The sequence below is a fragment of the Columba livia genome, chromosome 11 (assembly GCF_036013475.1).
Source record: "Columba livia isolate bColLiv1 breed racing homer chromosome 11, bColLiv1.pat.W.v2, whole genome shotgun sequence".
Lineage (NCBI taxonomy): Eukaryota > Metazoa > Chordata > Aves > Columbiformes > Columbidae > Columba > Columba livia.
The window spans coordinates 10,321,522-10,340,826 of NC_088612.1; the positions used below are offsets into that span (position 1 = coordinate 10,321,522).

At 44.3% G+C, this 19,305-nt stretch overlaps 2 protein-coding genes and 1 long non-coding RNA gene across 3 annotated transcripts; 1 reads left to right on the forward strand and 2 right to left on the reverse strand.

The window, feature by feature from the left end:
• Window positions 1-4,777: 4,777 nt before the first annotated feature.
• SELENOS (selenoprotein S) lies at window positions 4,778-11,748 on the reverse strand. The gene is made up of 6 exons (XM_065076720.1): window positions 11,593-11,748; window positions 11,265-11,399; window positions 9,180-9,286; window positions 7,752-7,841; window positions 7,570-7,648; window positions 4,778-5,613 (listed from the first exon to the last, which is right to left on the reverse strand). The coding sequence occupies exons 1-6, from the start codon at window positions 11,675-11,677 to the stop codon at window positions 5,534-5,536; spliced, it is 576 nt and encodes a 191-aa protein (XP_064932792.1). The 5' UTR covers window positions 11,678-11,748; the 3' UTR covers window positions 4,778-5,533.
• On the forward strand, window positions 11,292-12,292 carry LOC135580569 (uncharacterized). Its single transcript, XR_010475425.1, has 2 exons — window positions 11,292-11,421; window positions 12,244-12,292. It is a non-coding gene; the product is annotated as an uncharacterized LOC135580569 (long non-coding RNA).
• On the reverse strand, window positions 11,972-17,785 carry SNRPA1 (small nuclear ribonucleoprotein polypeptide A'). The gene is made up of 9 exons (XM_065076719.1): window positions 17,599-17,785; window positions 16,884-17,031; window positions 16,339-16,417; window positions 15,911-15,957; window positions 15,092-15,194; window positions 14,488-14,567; window positions 13,209-13,284; window positions 12,688-12,781; window positions 11,972-12,164 (listed from the first exon to the last, which is right to left on the reverse strand). Exons 1-9 carry the CDS (start codon window positions 17,678-17,680, stop codon window positions 12,106-12,108), a joined length of 768 nt encoding a protein of 255 aa, XP_064932791.1. The 5' UTR covers window positions 17,681-17,785; the 3' UTR covers window positions 11,972-12,105.
• Window positions 17,786-19,305: the final 1,520 nt, after the last annotated feature.

Genomic DNA, 19,305 nt, shown 5'->3' on the forward strand with positions numbered 1-19,305 from the left:
GAAACCACCCTGCTACCCACACAGCTCCTCGGTTGCCTGCTCAGACCTCCCGTTATCACCGGCTGGGTGGCCTTGGTGCATCAGGCATCTGAGTTTTGCACCACAGGGCGAGGTGATGAGTTTGTAATGAGCTACCACCAGAGTGGGGTCACCAAACCACTGAACAAACTCTAGAACGTGTATTTAGAATCACAGAACAGTTTGGCTTGAAGGGACCTTCCCAGCTCCCCCAGTGCCACCCCTGCCATGAGCAGGGACATCTTCACCAGCTCAGGTTGCTCAGAGCCCCATCCAGCTTGGCCTGGGATGTCTCCAGGGATGGTTCATCCACCACCTCTCTGGGCAACCTGGGACAGGCTCTCACCACTCTCAGTGTTTTTCTTCCTCATGTCTAACCTGAATCTCTCCTTTTTTAGTTTAAAACCATCACCCCTTGTTCTGTCCTAACCCACCCTGCTAAAAAGTCTGTCCCCAAAAGTGTCAAGATGCAATACACACAAGAAGCAGGACAGCTAACAAAGTAGCAATTACAGTACCTAAGCAGCAAGCTGAACATGACCCCTTCCAGTACATGACAAAGCAAAGCTTTAGGACCCAGGTTTGTTTTTTTTGCAAGTGCATCTTGTAGGCCAGCCTAACAGTAGCTCCCTATTTTAATGCATAGAATAGAGCAGCAGAACCAGATCGAAAGGCGAGGTATTTTGGTATATCCATTTTCCTTCTATTCTCTTTAAATAGAATTAGAATTCTAAGTTCTTTCCCCTGCCACCCCTATGTTAATGTTACTCATGGTACCAGCTCTGAAGCTAAGCTCAGTAAGCAGCCTGCAGAACCTTGACTAGTAAACTGTTGTAGACACAGCGGGAGGAGTGAAATTATTTATTTATTAGTGGAGACCTTGCTCTGTGCTAAAAGTGCCTTTTTAACAGGTATGCACTTCAAAACACACCTATCCCAGAAAAAAAAAAAAGGACATCAGAGCAGCAGCCGCATACCTGCCAGCCCCTCGCAACAGGAACCTGCAATGAAAATGTGGGTATTCACCACCAAAACTGAGCTGAGACGACCTACTTCATTCCAGCCATTGGTTGCTTCATAAAAACTGATGCAAGTTTTCGAAGTTGCTGGCTCTAGAGCTGGGAATATGGGCAGGGTGTGTGTCAGGCTCGGAACAGCTGGCTTGGATGCTCACACAAAAATCGTCTACGACGGTGCAACCGGGCCAAGACACCACCCAGCCAGCAGCCGAATGCTTTTCCTTTGTGGTTACAGAGCTGTTCCAAAAGCCAAGCTTTCACTGCAAAAGAGCAAAAAAAAAAAAACCAACAAAACCAATCAAGTCTTCAGCCCATCCAAGTCTAGACTGGCTTTTTCTGCAGTTGGTAATCATGTAGTTTCAGCGTTCAGCGACAGCGTGGACACACACTGTGCCCCACTCTTGGCTAACCAGGTCCCTGGGAAGGTGTCACTTTTTAGCCTGTATAGGAGCAAAAATCATCCAAAAGGTGGATCTGATCTGATGTGGAGATGTGTGCTGATGCGCAGTGAGGCTTGAAAAAACAGCCGCAGAGATGGGACCCGCGTGGTTGAGCATGGGAGGCATAAAGGACAGAGTATGGATGGTTTAAATGCAACCATTAACTGTACCGCTGCTGGTAAAACATACGTGGGACCATCACGGTGGATGCCATCCTGGGTCAGAGCTCTCTGCATGCAAGGGCTCCCCCCAGTCACCTTCCTAGGGAGCGGAAAAAGACACAAAACTCAAGAAAAAACAATGCGATCCAAACACCTGAGCTGAGGGTCAGCACTGTCTAATGACGAAACAAGACGGGGCACAGAGCAACTACAGAACAGCCGAATTCCTTGAGGTTTGAGTTGAAATAGTAAATAACTGTATAAAACACAGTAGATGGTATTTGTTAGTATTAACGTTTCACGCCCGCATTCAGACCCTGCTAGGAGAGCAGTTCCGTACAGATACAGGTGCAATGATCATGTTCAATCACACTGTTCTTTGAAAAGTACACTGCCAATTCCAGAACACCTGGGAACAGCTCTGCTGACAGATTCTCTGCTCTCACTCCCCCAAGTCCATCTCCTTTTGTTCATTATTAAAAATGTCCAGTATAAGAAACATTTTTTAACAACTTAGCACGCAATGCAATATCACTCTTAAAAGCTTTCCCTCGTTTCATGATGTTTTTGAAGGGCAAAAATAAAGCCAAATAAGTTTTATGAGAGCGAGAACATGTATTTTTGTTCAGTTTTAACTGCAGTGCTCAGCACCTCCTGATGAAATACTTAAGAGAACTGTGCATAAAATAGAGCTCATCTGTAATTTAAAGAAAACAAAAAAACTTTGTTCCTCTGGCACATAAATAACCTGAAAGGCAATGAAAAATTCTGAGCTGCATTTCTCGAGCAACTAACATTTTCAGGACTTTTTGTGCCTCTGAACACTTGCTTGATTTAGGATTTTTTAATGCCCCAAATAGATTGGTCTTCAGTGGCTAAGCAACATTATACAGCAGTTTAATAGCGTTGTATGAACTCTTAAGTTTGTTAGCTAGCTTCTTCCAGATAAAGATATTTCCAGAACATCTGCACCCGTAGAGTAAGAGGCTTCTTGCACAACTACTGTAAGTGGGGAGAAAAAAAATTCTCCTGAAGGCTTTTTAATATGATCCTTTGTAATTCAAGTTCTTTGGAATTCATACCAAAGCAGGAATAATGGAATCATTAAACAGTTCACTTCCACCTAGTGCCTGCTGCATGCTGCACTCTTAAGCTATAAAACAACAAGCAGACACCTTTCCAGACTCGTTTGTGGTCAATGGAGAGCTTTCTGTTTGAAGTCAGAGGAAAAACGCTTCTCTCTGCTTGTGCAGATCATGACCCGAAAGTTTTACAGACTCAGGTTCTTCCATCCACCCTGTTCAACAGTTTAGGAGTGTCTGATCAAAAAAAACTTAGGGACTTGAGGATTAAAATGAAAAAAATAAGGTAGACAGAAGGTGAAATTTTCCAGTAGTATGTAAATCACTTCATTCTCACTGGGTATGTCTTACTAAATCTTGGGCAAAAATCCATATCCCCAGCTGAGCCAGAAGTAAGTCTTGAGACACAGAGAAAGATTTAGCATATGCTCAGTTCAGACCTGCTTATTTATTTCTTAAAATGTTTTTACTGTACTAAACCACCCCACCCTTACCATTTTATCCACACAAGGAATTCTGCTTCTTTAAGACAACAAGCTCCCCCAGTTGTTTTCCTGAAGACACCACCTCAGTCTGTTGCCTGTTTCCTCAACACAAAGGGAACATGCTCCCCAGAGGCATGAGTAAGGTAAGAACTCTTTACTGATGAACAATCTTCAAATCTTGAAAATACTCTTCCCTACCTCTATTTTTTTTCGTTATTAAAGATTAAAATCTGAAGTTACATACACCAGTCTATGTTACAACAACGGAAATTTAAGTTTATGTACCAGAAGCCAGGAAATGAACACTAAGTTTCCATAGGAACATTAATAACCTTTGCACTTCATCATCTATATGCTCTTGAACACTCCATGGATCTAAAGCAAGAGGTTCTTGGCCTTTCCATTTCAGCAGCTGCCAATTTTAAAACTTAACAGTAACATGCTACTGTTACAGATAACAGTCAAGAGAAAAATCACAGATCACCTCACACACAAAGCAGGTTCTCTAGATAAACGGTATTTTCGAAGTTGGCACTCAGAGGTATTGATGAACACAAATATTCCAAGTGTATTTAGAAAGAAGTGATCACGCAGCCCTAAGGTACCCCAATGAAACACTGATACGTACACTAATGCCTACACTGAAGTTCAATAACAGTAATCAGACATGAGGACACTCATCGAACGCTGACGGGAACTATTTCACTTAAGGAGAGCCTGGATTTTGCTGAGGTTTCACATTTTGTGCTAGAGAACAAATCAAGGGGATGGGATGTTTGGAAAGCTCATATACGATGACCAGCTCTGTCTTTGTTTTCTATCCACAGTGCTGGACCTGCACCAGAAGTCTAAAGACCACACACGCTTCAGATACTCCTTACAGGTGCCAGTTTTACCCCTTTGCTACCCAGAGGCTTTTTCCAGCAAAAACAACCACAGACGCATTCAGAACACCCAGTGGTAAAGTTCTTTAAGTCCCGGAGGTGTAACCCTGACGCTGCACAGCCAAAGCTCTACACAGTCCTGCTGCCCACACCACACAGATCTGTTTGCAGATTCTCTTTTCCCTTTGGGTACCTTGCAAGGTTTGAGTTCACCATCCTTACATATCCTTTCCTCAAACTGAATTTGTCAACAGTGATTTGTGAAAAAACCTGCTCTGCTCTACCAGAGCAAAGGCCTTGGCTACATGTTTTCTTGCTTTAAGTTCAAATACAGCTTGGAGTGCTCAAGAACCAGTAACGTAGCGAGCCCGATTTTGGAATCATGTATCGGGGGGTGGGGAAGATAACATGAAGTTTCACTTTTCAAACTTGGGGAAAACTTGATCTGGTCTTAACCTGAAGGTGACTCTTCTAAAATCATTATTTGGAACACAGAACACTCAAATACACCATAACTGTTAAAAACAAAATATAACAACTTAAAAAACCCCTTTTGTTTATGGAGGAAGTAAAATGAAAATAATTTCATTTGATCTCTTATCTTGCTTTGTACACATTTATTGCACTAGAACATAAGCCCTCTATATAAAAAGATGCTGTAGAAAACCTCAAGATTGTAAACACTAGATTTATGATTTGTTTGCAATTATATTTAATATAATAGTATTTTTCATTTTTACAAAGCTGTTGAAATAAAAAAAAAAGACAAAAAAAACCAGGAATAGCAAGAACCCCCCCCATCTGCTGCCCAGTATCAGTAATCCTCACTGGTTTGTTCACCATTTCTAAGGAAAACGTCATTCAAGGCAGCTTGTCACAGAGACTCTTCTGCAATAACCGGCCTTTGGTGCAAATCCGTGGTGTTTGTCAGTTCATCTGCTTTTTCTGGAAGTCCCTCTGCCTATAATTCAAGTTGCCTGCCAATGCTAATATTCTTCCCCTCTAAAGTACCTTGCAGCCAGACATGGTAAATCTGGTAACAGATGTCTGAGGACGGTAAATATCCTCATTTTACAGAGGGAAACCAAGCGTGGATAATTAAATTTGCCCGAGGCCAGTGTTTTGAATAGCCAGCACAGAACCAGATCTCACAATCCCAGGTGATTCACCTTGGTGGGAGACTACGCTTCCTCTCTGTGGAAGAGTGAAAACTAACTGATTACACTGAAATTGTTTCTTTTTTTATCCTCCCTAAGAGGATCCGGGTATTCTTCCTGTGCAGTATCAGCTTCCATGCTATCTGGAAATGGCGTAAATCTGGTTTCAAGTTAACACCTGCACTAAGCCTGATCCCAAAGGAGTCCCTGTGACCCGCAAACTGTAGGCAGCAAGATGGGGGTACGATCAAGCTCGCCAGTGACATGAGACACCAGGGGGGTTAACCTCATCCACCTGCCGACGGGCCTCTGCGGCCTGGTCTCCAGGAACAAGTGCCGCCTCCTTCTCCAGACAGGGGGTTATAGCCTAGAAATGCAGAGGAGAAATCCACCATGTTAATATTTGTCCTCAACAGGCCTTCACCAACACACAGGGAACACAAAAAATAAATCCCACAATTACTTGCACCTTGTTTATATTTACTACACAGGCAGCATTTTAAGGAAAAGGAAAGCAGAGAAAACATCCAGACTTGAGATGGTTTATTTTTGTAGTTGTAACAGTAAAAGCCCTTGCAAAACACTTATGTTTTAATTTGATCAATTCAGATTAAATTAAATTGAAATTAATTACCATTTAATTTCCCTAAGTCTGCACTAAAGCTTAAATGCTGCTCTGCAGAGTAAACAGAGCAGTAACTCTTACAGTGAACTCTGTAAGAGTGAATCTGTTCTCTAAGAGCCCTAATAGGGACTTGAAAGAATCTTTTATTCCAGTCCTGCAAGGAAGGAATACTCTGAAAGTCAAAGGTGGATCCACTCATTACTACTGTAAGATTTTTTTAAGTATTTGAAAAGGCAAGTATAGATGGTAAGTCAAAACAGATACTTTAGGTGAACATCCTAACACCAGAACTATCATCAGCTTTATTTTACAAGTACGTACTCTTGGCAATGTTCTCAATTTGTTCTGTACAAGGTAAAGAAAAAGACAACCGAAAACCTAAGAGCATTGCTAACCAAGGAGGTTTCAAAGCAACTTGTTCCACTGAAGCTTCAAGCATCACCTCCACCTTTGAAGTTTTTCTCAGACTAACCAAGTTCTGCTTTCCATCTTAATTCAGCAGCTGAACAGTGCAGATGGTTGTTTCACTTCATGCTGATCTACCACACGACAAGATCAGAGACCTCTATCATCTGTTATTTAAGCAAAGATTTTGCTTAGGATGAAACTAGGACAGGTGCCTCAACCCTGCTGCCCTGATCCTGGTTGTCAGCAGAGCTATTGCCCGTGTGTTCCTCATCCCCCATAGTGGGGAATATCCTGGGCAAGAGCTATAGAAGATATTTGATAGATCAGACATCAGACTGCACTCATTTTAAACAGCATGAGATGAATCAATCCGTCAGTTCCTTCAGATGTTGTCAACAGCTGCCAGTAAAAATATTCAAAGCAGAAATTTCAGTACTGCACTGTTATTAAGGTTTAACATGTTTAATCATGAATCTTTGGCTTTCATACATTTATCAAGTGACTGACTGAGCGTGGCACCCTAAGTGGGTTTCCCTTTTAGTCTGACATAACTGAGGCTGTTGAGATGATCCCCTCCACTAGGGAAAATTGTAATTAAAATATTATACCCAAATTAGCGCTTGCAGGCTCTTTGACCAGCTAGGAGATGAGTTGCGTGGCCAATACATGGCAGTGATCCTAACACTGGTTATACAAGGCCATACGAACGAATTATCATTCATCATGATAATTTCAGCAGTTGACAGTAAATTTCATGATAAGATCCTCTGGCAGTTTGAGAGTTGGTAACTGTTTCTACATCTGCAGGATTTATATGTTCAGTAAGTCATTCCTGTGACCTCTGAGAAGGTCACGCTTTGCGTAACAGTCTTTCATCTGCCTGAATCTACACAGTACAAGGCAAAATATTCTCTCCCTGCACTTAGTGAGTACAACAGGTGATTGAAAGACTGACCAGATAGTAAAATATCGGGCTTTTACAATAATGGGGAGGGATACCAGAAATGTTGTGAGAATCTATAATTTTGAGTCACAAAAATCTCAGTAAATTATGGCAAAAGCATTTACAAGAAAACTGAAACACTGTTTGCCCAGGGAAAAGCACCACAGAATCTTCCTGCCAGGTTTTGCACAACATGCAACGCCAGCCACGCTGGTCAGCAGTAAAGAGCTCGTTTGTAAGGCACACTTTATTTCCTCCTTGAAGAAGAGAAAAAATATGTACAATGACTGTGTACACAGCTGGATAAATGTTTCAAGTTCAGAATATCTTGAGAATTTCATACTTACCACCTCCTCGCAGGGGCTTTTTGTTTGGTTTGGATTTTGGGACTGCTGATGAGGTGGAGGCACCGGATTCTACTTCATGCTGTTCACAAAAGCAAAAGTTACTCAGAATTCAATCAATGTGAATTTCAGCATATTTAATCACATAAACATAATTGTAACCTGATTAACAACGCAGTTGTTACCTGATTCAGTTTCAGGTTTCCTTTATAGCTTTTTCCTTCTTGCATACTTTCCCACATGGCTATTTTCTGCCTTCTCTTCTCTTCTTCAAGCTAAGGAACAAACCCAGGACATGCCAGACTAAGATTTCAGAACTAACAGAATTCCCAGTGCTACAGAAACAGCTACAACAGGCTCATCAAAAACCAAGGCACATATCTTTCCAAGTTTATGGAAGCATTTACTTTTTTAAACACCCACACCTTCCCAGCCACAGAACCACCCCTCTTCAACATATACAGATTGTATCTGCAGCTTCTTTTGATTGCTTGAGGCTTAAAAGCATTTAAAAAATAAAACAGAACCAAGTGGCAAGCTTAAATCCTGAGTTTATAAAAAGCACGGAGTAAAGAATATTGCATATGATAGTAATTTAATGTACAATGTAGGATGCTACAGAAGAAAATGTGTTTTTCAAAGGAACGAGACAGCCAGCTACGTATTTACGTCCCGATATACATTATCAAGGCTTTTTCCAGCTTTCTTCTAAAGCAGTTTATCCTCAAAACAATAAAACTTAATGGTTAAGATAGACTGCTTACTTCTCGACAAGCAGAAAGCAAACGAGGTGGCTACTGCATCCAGGCAAAGAAAGCAAAGCTCCCCAAGTCCAAGCACACTAGACCTAAATTTTCTACATAGTGGCTATTTTTTTCCACAATATGAGTTTTCATTCATTTTTAATTGTCAATATTGCATAAGCGTCAGCTACAAACTGAGGTCTGAATGTACCTGACTGAAAAAATAGAAACAGCAGAGCTGGGATTAACGAGCTGTATTATTGCTATGCTGATCACATCTGCTTTTCTACGCTGCCCCACACAGCAATATGTTTTCCCTCATTATCTCAAGTGGCAGTCCAAACCATTAAATTACAGCAATGTTGAACTACATTTCTAAGAACTTACATATGCCATTAGCAACAGAAAATATGTATGCAGTAGTACAGTTAATCTGCCAGTAAATCCACTCCAGCCATTCGCTGCACATGTAACTAAGATTCTGTAGGTAACAGATTTACCCAGAAAAAGCCCAGGCCCACGGAGTCCCACACAAACACTTGCGGAGAAGCAAGCACCACAGAGATTAATATTACATGTATCAATCATTCTAATCAACAAAGAGACAGCAGGTCAGCACAGCATTTAAGAACGTGCTTGCATTCCTGAAGGTCTGTTGTGAGAGCTACTGCCTGTTACTGCTCCGTGGATCAAACTGTATCCAAAAATGGTAAAAAATGATAAAGAATGGGGGTAAAACCCACCACCCACATTCCAGCAAAGAGACCGAGTCTCCTTCTGGCATCTAGCACAGAGTAAACCTTTCCATAGCAGCAGCGAAGTAGTTGATGACAAATTTATGAGTTAAAGAAAGAAATGCTCTCTGGTTACCTGTCTTTGTTTTTCTTTGTATCTTTCTGCTTGTGCATTCAACTCCTCCTGCATCCTGAGGCGAGCTGCGGCCAAAGCTTCCTGCCTTCTTACCACCACGTCAGGTTCTAGGAGATTGGGAAAGAGTTGGCAAAGATGTTCAGAATAAATTCTAAGTGGTATCATCAAAGAATTGTAATAAGGGAAGGCTCACATCTCCCTCTACGGCTGTTCTGCAGAAAATCACAGCTCAAGTTCAGTTTCCAGTTAATCTTTTACAGTAATTTATATGCTGATTTAAATTTTATAACATTTCAATATTTTTAGAGCAATTGTTTTAATGGGTTTTTAATGAATAAGGAGACCAATGTGATAAACCCATAAAAAATTAAAATTCACAGTTCTAGGATACTTGCTTCTATTTCTGAAGGATTTGTTTGATACAAATAATTTCAGAAATAACACCCTTGCTTCACAGGGATTCCATTTTTACCCAGAGAACTTCTTTTATGCAGAAGCATGAGGCAACCGGCCCACATTCCCTCCTACTCCTCCTGGCAATTGGTCCTACTTGTTTCATTACAGTAAATTTAACATGCCCCACCAGCAGAGAAATTACTTATAAATATCACACGTCTCAAGAAAAAACCAGCACTCTCAGAAAATCTACACTGAGTCACCACTTCTCTTCACGGTTGCCCTTTAGGAGAAGTCAAAATAAAAATTATATCCAAGCAAAGTCAAATATTGCCTTTTTTTTTTCCCCCCAGTAGCTGAAGTATCTCTACATTTGTTTGTCTCCTCATATATTTGCTACCATCTGATGATGAATATGTACAAGAAATTTCAGTACATTCAGTAATTTCATTTTATAGGCAGTTTTGGTAATTAAATCAGGATTTAATTAGCATTACAAAAGAACAGCAGTAGGATAAGGACACTTGAGTAATATTTTCTGGGGCCCCACGTAGTTCCGTGCCAACACACCAAAGGAATCAGCACTGCGAGCTTATTGTTTTGGCAGACAGAGCAGCACAGCCTGTCCTTTACAGCAATGAGGCTCCAAACGAAGCAGGATCACGACTGTTTAAGACTGACAAGCTATGCCACGCTTGAGAAAGAAACACAGACGAGAGGCAGTTACACCCCAAATGTACACAATCCTGCCAGAGTAGGAACTGTGAAGGAATAATTGACAGACGATATTACCAATATTAATTGAAAATTAATACTAATTAAAAAGTTTTCCCCAGTGTTTAGGTTTGAATGTTTTAGTTTTGTTTGGTAAGTTTAAAAGTTATTTGATAACTGACCACAGCTAATTTTAACCACCATTCTCTCCGCTCCTGCACTACAGAAGACCAGCTTTTCCCTCATTCTACAACGCTCCACTCTTTCTCTCCCAACCACATTACTTTGGGAAACAATCCTTCCTTGACAGCCTTTTGAAACCAACCTTTCCCCAGTAATCTCTTCAGAAACATGATCTGTACACTTTCGTGTACAGCTCCCCCAGTGCCACCCCTGCCATGAGCAAGGACATCTCCACCAGCTCAGGTTGCTCAGAGCCCCGTCCAGCCTGGCCTGGGATGTCTCCAGGGATGGTTCATCCACCACCTCTCTGGGCAACCTGGGACAGGCTCTCACCACCTCCAGTATAAAAATTTCTGCCTCCTGTCCAGCCTGAATCTCCTTCTTTTAGTTTAAAACCATCACCCCTTGTCCTATTAGCAGGCTCTGCTATAAAGTCTCTCCCCACCTTTCTTATTGCCCCCTTTTAAGTACAGAAAGGCTGCAATAAGGTCTCCCTGGAGCTTCTCATCTCCAGCTGAACACCCCAGCTCTCTCAGCCTGTCCTCCCAGCAGAGCTGTTCCAGCCTCGGATCATTCCTGTGGCTCCTCTGGCCCCACTCCAGCAGGTCCACGTGTGTCCTGTGCTGAGGAACCAGAGCTGGACCAGCACAGCTCGTTATTAAATAAAGACGCTGTGTGTGGGTCTGAGCAGCTGTCAGACATCCCATCACTACAGCAGAGCGCCAGCAGGTACCTGAGGGAACATAAACATCACTCTGTACAGCTCCAGAGAACAAGCAACGACTGACTCACCCATAACTGCGTCAGCTGCTCCCGCCCGGCCGCTCGGCCCGGCCGCCAGGCTCTGGGACACCTTCTGCACGAGGAAATAGATGGCGACGGCGGCCAAGAGGATGTACCAGCCATAGCTGGAGAGCAGGGAGCCCACTGTGACGGGGACAAGCTGGAGGTGAGCGCAGGCTGAGGGGAAGGAGCCCACCCAGCCAAGCGGCGATACGGGGGAGGAGGCCGACGCGGGGACGCGGCTCCTCAGGGGGAGGGAGAGTCCGCTGGGGTCCCCTCATCCCCGCCACCCACAACTCCCCTCAGCCCAGAGCCCCCCAGCCCCGCTGCCCCTCACCCGTGTGCTGCAGAACCTCCAGCCCCCCCCGGCCCAGCGCCGCCTGCCCGGGGCCCGGTCCGGCCCCGCCGTCCCCCAGATCCATCGCCCGCCGCCGCCTCACATCCGGGAACCGCCCAATCACCGCCCTCCTCGTCCTCTGCCACCTCAGAGCCAGGGAACCAACCAGCAGGCGAGGCTTCCCTCCTGGGCCAATGGAAAGGCGGTAGCGAGGAGCACGGTGACAGCATGGCTATGCGGGCCAATGAGAAGACGTGATGAGCACAAGGCAGCCAATCAGGGTGCGCAAGGGTGCTCTTCCTCCTCCCGCCGCCATGGCCGTCCCGTTCGCACAGCCCGGCCCGGCGCTTGGCCGGGGAAACAGACGTGGCACCGCGGGGAAAAGAAAAAAACGTTCGTTTATTGAACACCGAAATGCGCTGGGACGGGGAGCGGGGGAGCGGCTGCCGAGCCCCCGGCAGCGAGGACACGAGTGGGGTCCGGGGGAAGCGCTGGGGCCGGCAGGGCCCGGGCTCAGGAGCCGTTGGGCACCGGATCTTCTTCCATCTCTTCCTCAGCGTCCTCCGAGGGGCCTGAAAGGAGGCGGCGGTTACTGCACATGTTGGTTCTCTTTCCCACACGCGCAATGTTAATTTTCACCCCTCTGAACAGGAATAATACGAATTAAAAACCTCTCCAGAAAAAAAAAAAAAAAAGAAAAGGTATCTCTAATACACAGAAAAGAGGCAATATTGCCAGCCTGCAGTGAAGATTTGTCCATGCAGAGACCTCCCGGAGATGAGAGACCTTCCTGTGCCATCACCTGAGGTAATTACGCTCAGAACAAGAGTCCAGGTGCACTTCCCTATTAATCTAATTTTTTTTAAATTACCGGGATGAGCTGTTTGGAGTTAACCAATACAGCAAAGCACTTTGGGCTGACGTTTGGCACGTCATTGTTGAGGGCACCCAGGTGCAGCTGCCATGGACACAATCCTCAGTTATACCAACCATAAAGTTAAACTCATTTTAAACAGTTTTTTTGGCTCCCTGTTTGGCCCTTCCAATGTAAATCCCTACGGCAATCACACAAAGCATCAGGACGTATGGAGTTACCTGATTTTCTTTCTCTGCCAGGAATCTGCCCAGCCTGTAGCAAGCCTTTCAGCCGCTCCACTTCAGCCAGAGTTGTGGCATTGGCAATAGCAGTCTGGAAAAGACAAAAGAACACGATGAATCTTCACATACAGTATTTCAGTCTGCTCAGAAGAAACATAAACACAGGATTTTTTTAAGTGACATGAAGTGAAGCCTCTATAGAACACTTTAATAAATTCTAGTTCTGGACATCTTACAAATGACCAAGCACGTTCTTACTTCACTCCGTATTAAACAAACTGCTCTGTTCTGGGAGAGCTCTAAGCTCAGACCAAACTTTCATTTAAGTTCTCAAAACCCACGTGTATCACAACAGATGCAAAATTACAGAAAGAGTACCTAAAACATGAAGTTAGGACACACTGTTCTATTCATCTGAACAGAGCTGGGGTTGCCAGGAGGAAGGAAACCTTTGTTAAGTTTAGATCCACAAGTTCTTCTCCTCCACTTTCACCTCCATGTGCTGTCAACATATTTACCTTAATTGCCTCGACGTCCCCTGGGGAGGGCCCAGCTTTCTTTTTGTCAGTTGGTAAACCAGCACCTGGATTGAAGCTTCAAAAGAAAAAAGACCCATTACATCATTTTGAAGAGTAAGTGCTTCTCTAACTTCCAAACTAGGTTTGGAAGTATTTCATTCAATCAAGTGTAGTATCTTATCTTTGTTAACAAACTGATACAGTGAAGTTGCCTCCTTCAGAAACACCAACATTTCCCCCCCCACCCCGCCCTTTCATCTGCTCTTAGAGGCAGACCTTTATAAAATTAAGCAGCTGACAAAAGCTATTGGATTTGGATGCTGGTGAACACAAAGGTCTGTCACCATTTCCAAAGCAGGGTGAATACATAAAGAGTAACTGAAATTGGGTTTCCTGTTCTCATACATCTGATCTTACAACAGACTGTATTGAAGCCTACACTAGACTAGGTGTAATCTGAACACTCAAAAGTTATCTGCTGCTGCTTTAAAAAAAAAAGAGATAAAAATCTGTAGTACGTGAAAATGGATGTTACTTACTAATCATCTGAAATTTCCTGCAATGCTGACCCAGTGTCAGAGTGCTGTAGCCTCTCTTGCAGCTACAGAAAGATTTTCTTCACATGTTTATTGAGCTATTTAGTTCAACCACCTACTTGTTCTAAAACTATCACAGACCTATCCACTCATAAATTAGTGCTGGAGTCCAGCTATCATTTTAAATGCTAAATACATTCAAGATATTTTGTAATTTAACTATGAATTTGGAAATACTGTTGCCATACATGATCCAAATTCTGATTTCCAACTAGGTTGATGAAAGATTAAACAAAACTATGAGGTACTACTCAAGAATTAAACTAAACAAACATATATTAACTGAAAATTTTAATCTGCATTTATCCTCCTAATTACAGCAGATTTTACAGTTCATATTTCCTGGCAAACCAAATAATTTTCATTACCAATCATCTAGGAAAAACAAATCAACAAAATAAACAATGACCACTTCTCTCCAGTTAAATAGCAAAGAGAAAATAATTAAATTAAGGTTTCCTGCTTGGTGACTTAAATCAATCCACCCTGACCAAAAATCTCATGGAAAATTAGAATGTATTCACCACCATCCAAAAATCAGGATGCTTGGACAAGGTGCTTGTGGCTACCAAAGCTTTAAGGCATCCTGCCAGTAGCTAGTATCTCAGTTTACTAATAGCGCACACAAACAACGTGGTGTTTCTGAAGGAGAACGCCAGTGTAAATTTGTTATTTTATCTTACGTTTTTGTTCTCCTGGCAATATCCTTTGCAAGCTGTGCACCCCGTTTGCCCTTGAACATTTTCTCTGCCTCCTGTCGCTCCTACAGCGATACCACACACACAAAGTTAATTTAAGAACATCGCATTTTGCAAAGCTTCCGTCCTTGCAAAGAAAGACGCTTTGGCTCATCTTCAGCAGTGAACAACGGTACGTGGAGAGCAGACATAAGAACAAGCACATAAACATTGAGCAAACGCTCAGGCTCAAAGCAGAGCAACCTAATGCACTTAAAAGTACAAACTCTTTCCCACAATCATCTTCACTGAAAGTTACTGTCTCTGTTGCAGTTGCTCATTTCTAGAGGTCTTTCTACTAATACCAGAAGGCCAGATAAGAATCAAACTAAACAAAGGTAGTAAAACATAATTATAAGAGACTATACCTTTAACAGAATGAAACCATGGAAGAAGACAAGGAGCATGATTTAGAGCCACTTATGATACACAATTTCAATAAAATTTACAACTATGGCAAAAAGCTCATGGTTACCACTGAATTTCCAAGAATTTAACAACAAAAAAAAAGGTTTTAATCTTGTGCTGAATCAGAAAAAAGTAGACTTACTTTGAGTTTCACCTTTTGAAAATCCAGTACTCTGACCTGGGGAACTTTGTGGATTACATATAATCTGTAATGCTTCTTATTTGTTACAGGATTCCTTAAAATGCTACAAAGTAAATAAATGTTATAAAGAGGTTCTTAATGTAAAATATTTTAAAATCTGCTTATACTGAAATACATTAATGTACTTAAAATGTAGTCATGTACCTTCTACTGTAACAGACAACAAATAATGAGCCTACTGACAGCGTTCTTCGGTATTATGAAAACAGAGCAAAAACTTGCACTTTAAAGTATTTTATTAAGTAGATTTTATTGAAGAACCTAAAGAACAAGCTCAAAATATTAAAACCAACCAAATAAACAAAAAACCATCACATTTCCTACCTGGACATTGATCAACTGAAAAAAAAAAACCACCTCACAGGACAAATTGCTTTTCTTTTTTGGTCCCTCACACCAAATGTAACGTTACTGAAAAGTCATTGTTCACATGTAATTTAAACCATTTTGTAAGAAGTTTAAAAGTTTAGGTTTTTGGCTTTTAAAGGTTAAGGTTACTTCAATGCTTGCATATTGATTTACAGAAATATTACACCTCATTGCTCCAACAGTCAGTCTGTAATATAAAGCCTCACCCATTAAATACCAGGTATTTCTGACGGGTAGTAAAAACATTTTTAATCAATTCAATATTTAAGCATAAGGAACCTGCCACAGCTCTTAAAAATGAGAGAATTCTAGATCAAGGTGGAGAGCCAGGCCAGCAGCAGAGTTCAAAGAGCAGAGAAAACAGCAGCTTTTATTTTCAAGATTACATACCTCAGGTAAGTCAGGGATTTAATAGTTGCTAATGGATCCAGTTCACCCTACGTAATGGGAACACAGTGAGAAATCGTAAGTCTATTAGTGAGAATCAAACATTTGAAAACAAAGTTCCTGAACTTATATCTATTTTAGAGACCCATTTGAATTATTGCAATTAGTTTAACAGGAAACCCACAATGAATTTGTGACTGCCATTCCACTGCATGCTGCAAATTATGTTATTTAAAATACATAAACCATTAACTACCACCCAAAACCATCTGATATTGCTCTAAACAACAAGCAATAAAGCTAATTAGAAAGACAAGTAGTACCAATTATTACCAAAAGCATATGACAGTACTCTCAGGGAAAAGGTCAATTAGGAACATGGCAAATACAAATTTCAGCTTGTTTAGACTGATCCCGTGTTGACAGCTCACCAGCTCAGCAATGTTGTTGTTGGTAAGAATGAGCTCCGTCAGGCTGGGCAGAGCCTGCTCAAGGCTTTCACCAATCCGACTAAGGAAGAACAAAAAGCAAAGAAATTACCAAAGGTGAAGAAGGCAGAAATATGATAACATAGCGGATTTCCCTGTAAAACAACCCAGTCTGGCACTGGCAGAAGTTTGGGTTAGCATCCCCTACAATACTATATCTAATACAGCTAGCAATAAATACCAGCCATTGCTGTAAGGGTAACAGATGCAATATGAGATTTATGTTCGTTTGCTTGCAGGTATCACCATTTTCTTTTCTTTATGAGGATGATACTGAAATCCAAAGTCTCTGGCCAAATTCTGAACTCTGCATCTCATTGTCATGTCTGAAAAACGATGACTGACTTTTGTACTGAATGAGGCAGTGCTCAACACTGATATTTTTTCCATAAAACAAACACTTCTACACATACCCAGCACCGAAAGACAAGCACAGACTTTTTTTCATCTGCCCTAGGGTCCTGTCTGGCCAAAACACAAATACTTACCAAATCCTATTGTTATTCATCAGCAGAGTTTTCAGCCGTCTCAACAGAGGGAACCCATCCAGTTTACGGATCTCATTGTCAGAGAAATCAATCGCATCAAACTGGTCCAGAGTGGCACCTAGGTTCTCAATAACTGGGATTTTATAACCTGGGGAGAGAATACAAGACAGAAATTAGATTGTACTCACAGGAGAGCAGGACAAAGCAAGACAGTGTGTGTGGGGCATATCTGGATGGACTGAGGTCACAGATAGTCTCAGTCAAAACACCTCCGCAATAACCCTTCTCCACACCACACACAGACCAAACTTTCCCCTCAAAGCCAACAGCCCCCACTGCTTTTCCAAACCATCCCTCTTCAGCAAACACCTCGAGCCCGTCTGCACGGTCCCTCAGCCCAAACCTACCCTTCCGGTACATCCCGTGCGTGTCCCACCGCCCCACGCTGCAGGTTCCTCCCACGTTGCTCCCCCAAATCCCCTTCCACGCATCCCCTCCCCCGAGTCCCTCTGCGACTGGAGCCCCTGTAGACGTCCCCAAGCCCCGCCCCCAGCCCCTCTAGCCCCCCAGCCCCTGCAGGCCCCTCCGCCAACCGGCTTCCCCGTCCCGCTGCAGCCCCTCACAAATCCCGAGGCCTCAGGCCCATTCCCGGCACAGGCCGCCTCGCCTCCCAGGCCCCCCCGCCCCACGCGAGAGCCCCGCCGAGCCCGCGCACCGCGCAGGTCGAGCTCGCGGTCGCGGACGGCGTTGGTGTATTGAGCCGCCTGCTCGATCAGCTCCGCCGTGAGCTTCACCATCCCGCCGGGCCCCGCCGCGCCGCCGCCACCCGCGCCGCTGCCAGGACAGGCTGCCGAGCGCCGACCTGCGCCAGGCCGAGCAGCCGAGCGCCGAGGGGCGGGAACCGCCCCGCCCTCTCCTCAGCGCTCCGCCCCGCCCGGGAGTCATAGAATCGAATCATAAAATCACGGAGTAGTTTGGGTTGAAGGGACCTTCCCAGCTTCCCCAGTGCCACCCCTGCCATGAGCAGGGACATCTTCACCAGCTCAGGTTGCTCAGAGCCCCGTCCAGCCTGGCCTGGGATGTCTCCGGGGATGGTTCATCCACCACCTCTCTGGCCAACCTGGGCCAGGCTCTCACCACCTCCAGTATAAAAATTTCTGCCTCCTGTCCAGCCTGAATCTCCTTCTTTTAGTTTAAAACCATCACCCCTTGTCCTATTTCAACAGGCTTTGCTAAAGAGTCTCTCCCCACCTTTCTTATTGCCCCCTTTTAATTACAGAAAGGCTGCAATAAAGTCTCCCTGAAGCTTCTCATCTCCAGCTGAACACCCCAGCTCTCTCAGCCTGTCCTCCCAGCAGAGCTGTTCCAGCCTCGGATCATTCCTGTGGCTCCTCTGGCCCCTCTCCAGCAGGTCCATGTGTGTCCTGTGCTGAAGAACCAGAGCTGGACCAGCACTGCAGGGGTCTCAGAGCAGAGGGACAGTCACCTCCTGACCTGCTGCCCACGCTCCTGATGCAGCCCAAGATATAATTTGCTCTCTGGGCTGCAAGTGCATGTTGCACATGTCCATGGGTCAGGAGATCCCTTAGCACCCCCCACCAGACCGTTTTCCTCCATCCTTGTTCGCCTCCCCAATCTCACCCCGGTAAAAGTCTTTTAATGGTAATTTTCGGGGCAGTTGAAGCCTCCCGGCTGCAGGGAGGGCCGGTGAGCAGCTCAGCCTCCAGCAATGACACCAGCAGCGCTTCGGCAGCCCGTCAGCAGAGGGACCCGCTGTCCTGCGAACGCCTCTTCCCTCAGCAAAGCAACCCCGAGCACCCTGGGGTGCCCTTGACACCCCTAACCCCCCAAGCAGCCCGGCCTGGCTGCCCCAAAGCTAGTGGTCCCTGCTGGGACCATGCCCCTCCCTGGAGACACCCCAGATCAGGCTGGATGGGGCCCTGAGCAACCTGAGCTGGTGAAGATGTCCCTGCTCATGGCAGGGGTGGCACGGGGGGATCTTTAAAGTTCCCTTCCAAGCCAAACTATTCCATGATTCCTTGCTGAGGTGGGTTCCTCCATATTCCCCCATGTTATCATGTATCAACGACATAGACAGTGGGATCAAGTTTGCGGATGACCCCGAGCTGAGTGGTGCAGGTGACACTCCTGAGGGACAGGATGCCACCCAGAGGGGCCTGGACAAGCTTGAGAAGTGGGGCCATGTGAATTTCATGAGGTTCAACAAGGCCAAGTGTAAGGGCCTGCACCTGGGTTGGGGCAACTGCTGGTATCAGTCCAGGCTGGGGGATGAAGGGATGGAGAGCATCCTGCTGAGAAGGACTTGGGGGTACTGGTGGGTGAAAGATTGGACATGAGCCGGCAACGTGCACTTGCAGCCCAGAAAGCCGATCAACTACAGCTCTTGGTGCTTTCTCTCCTT

Excerpts from the sequence above, each read along its gene's own strand:
- SNRPA1 (XM_065076719.1), bottom strand. The coding sequence starts at position 17,680 with ATGGTGAAGCTCACGGCGGAGCTGATCGAGCAGGCGGCTCAATACACC. Across the intron at positions 13,285-14,487 it reads ATTGCCAGGAGAACAAAAAC|CTTCAATCCAGGTGCTGGTT; the intron begins GTAAGATAAAAT and ends TTTCTTTTGAAG. Across the intron at positions 12,165-12,687 it reads TGGCAGAGAAAGAAAATCAG|GCCCCTCGGAGGACGCTGAG; the intron begins GTAACTCCATAC and ends GCCTCCTTTCAG.
- SELENOS (XM_065076720.1), bottom strand. The coding sequence starts at position 11,677 with ATGGATCTGGGGGACGGCGGGGCCGGACCGGGCCCCGGGCAGGCGGCG. Across the intron at positions 7,649-7,751 it reads GAAACCTGAAACTGAATCAG|CATGAAGTAGAATCCGGTGC; the intron begins GTAACAACTGCG and ends TTTTGTGAACAG. Across the intron at positions 5,614-7,569 it reads AAAGCCCCTGCGAGGAGGTG|GCTATAACCCCCTGTCTGGA; the intron begins GTAAGTATGAAA and ends CTGCATTTCTAG.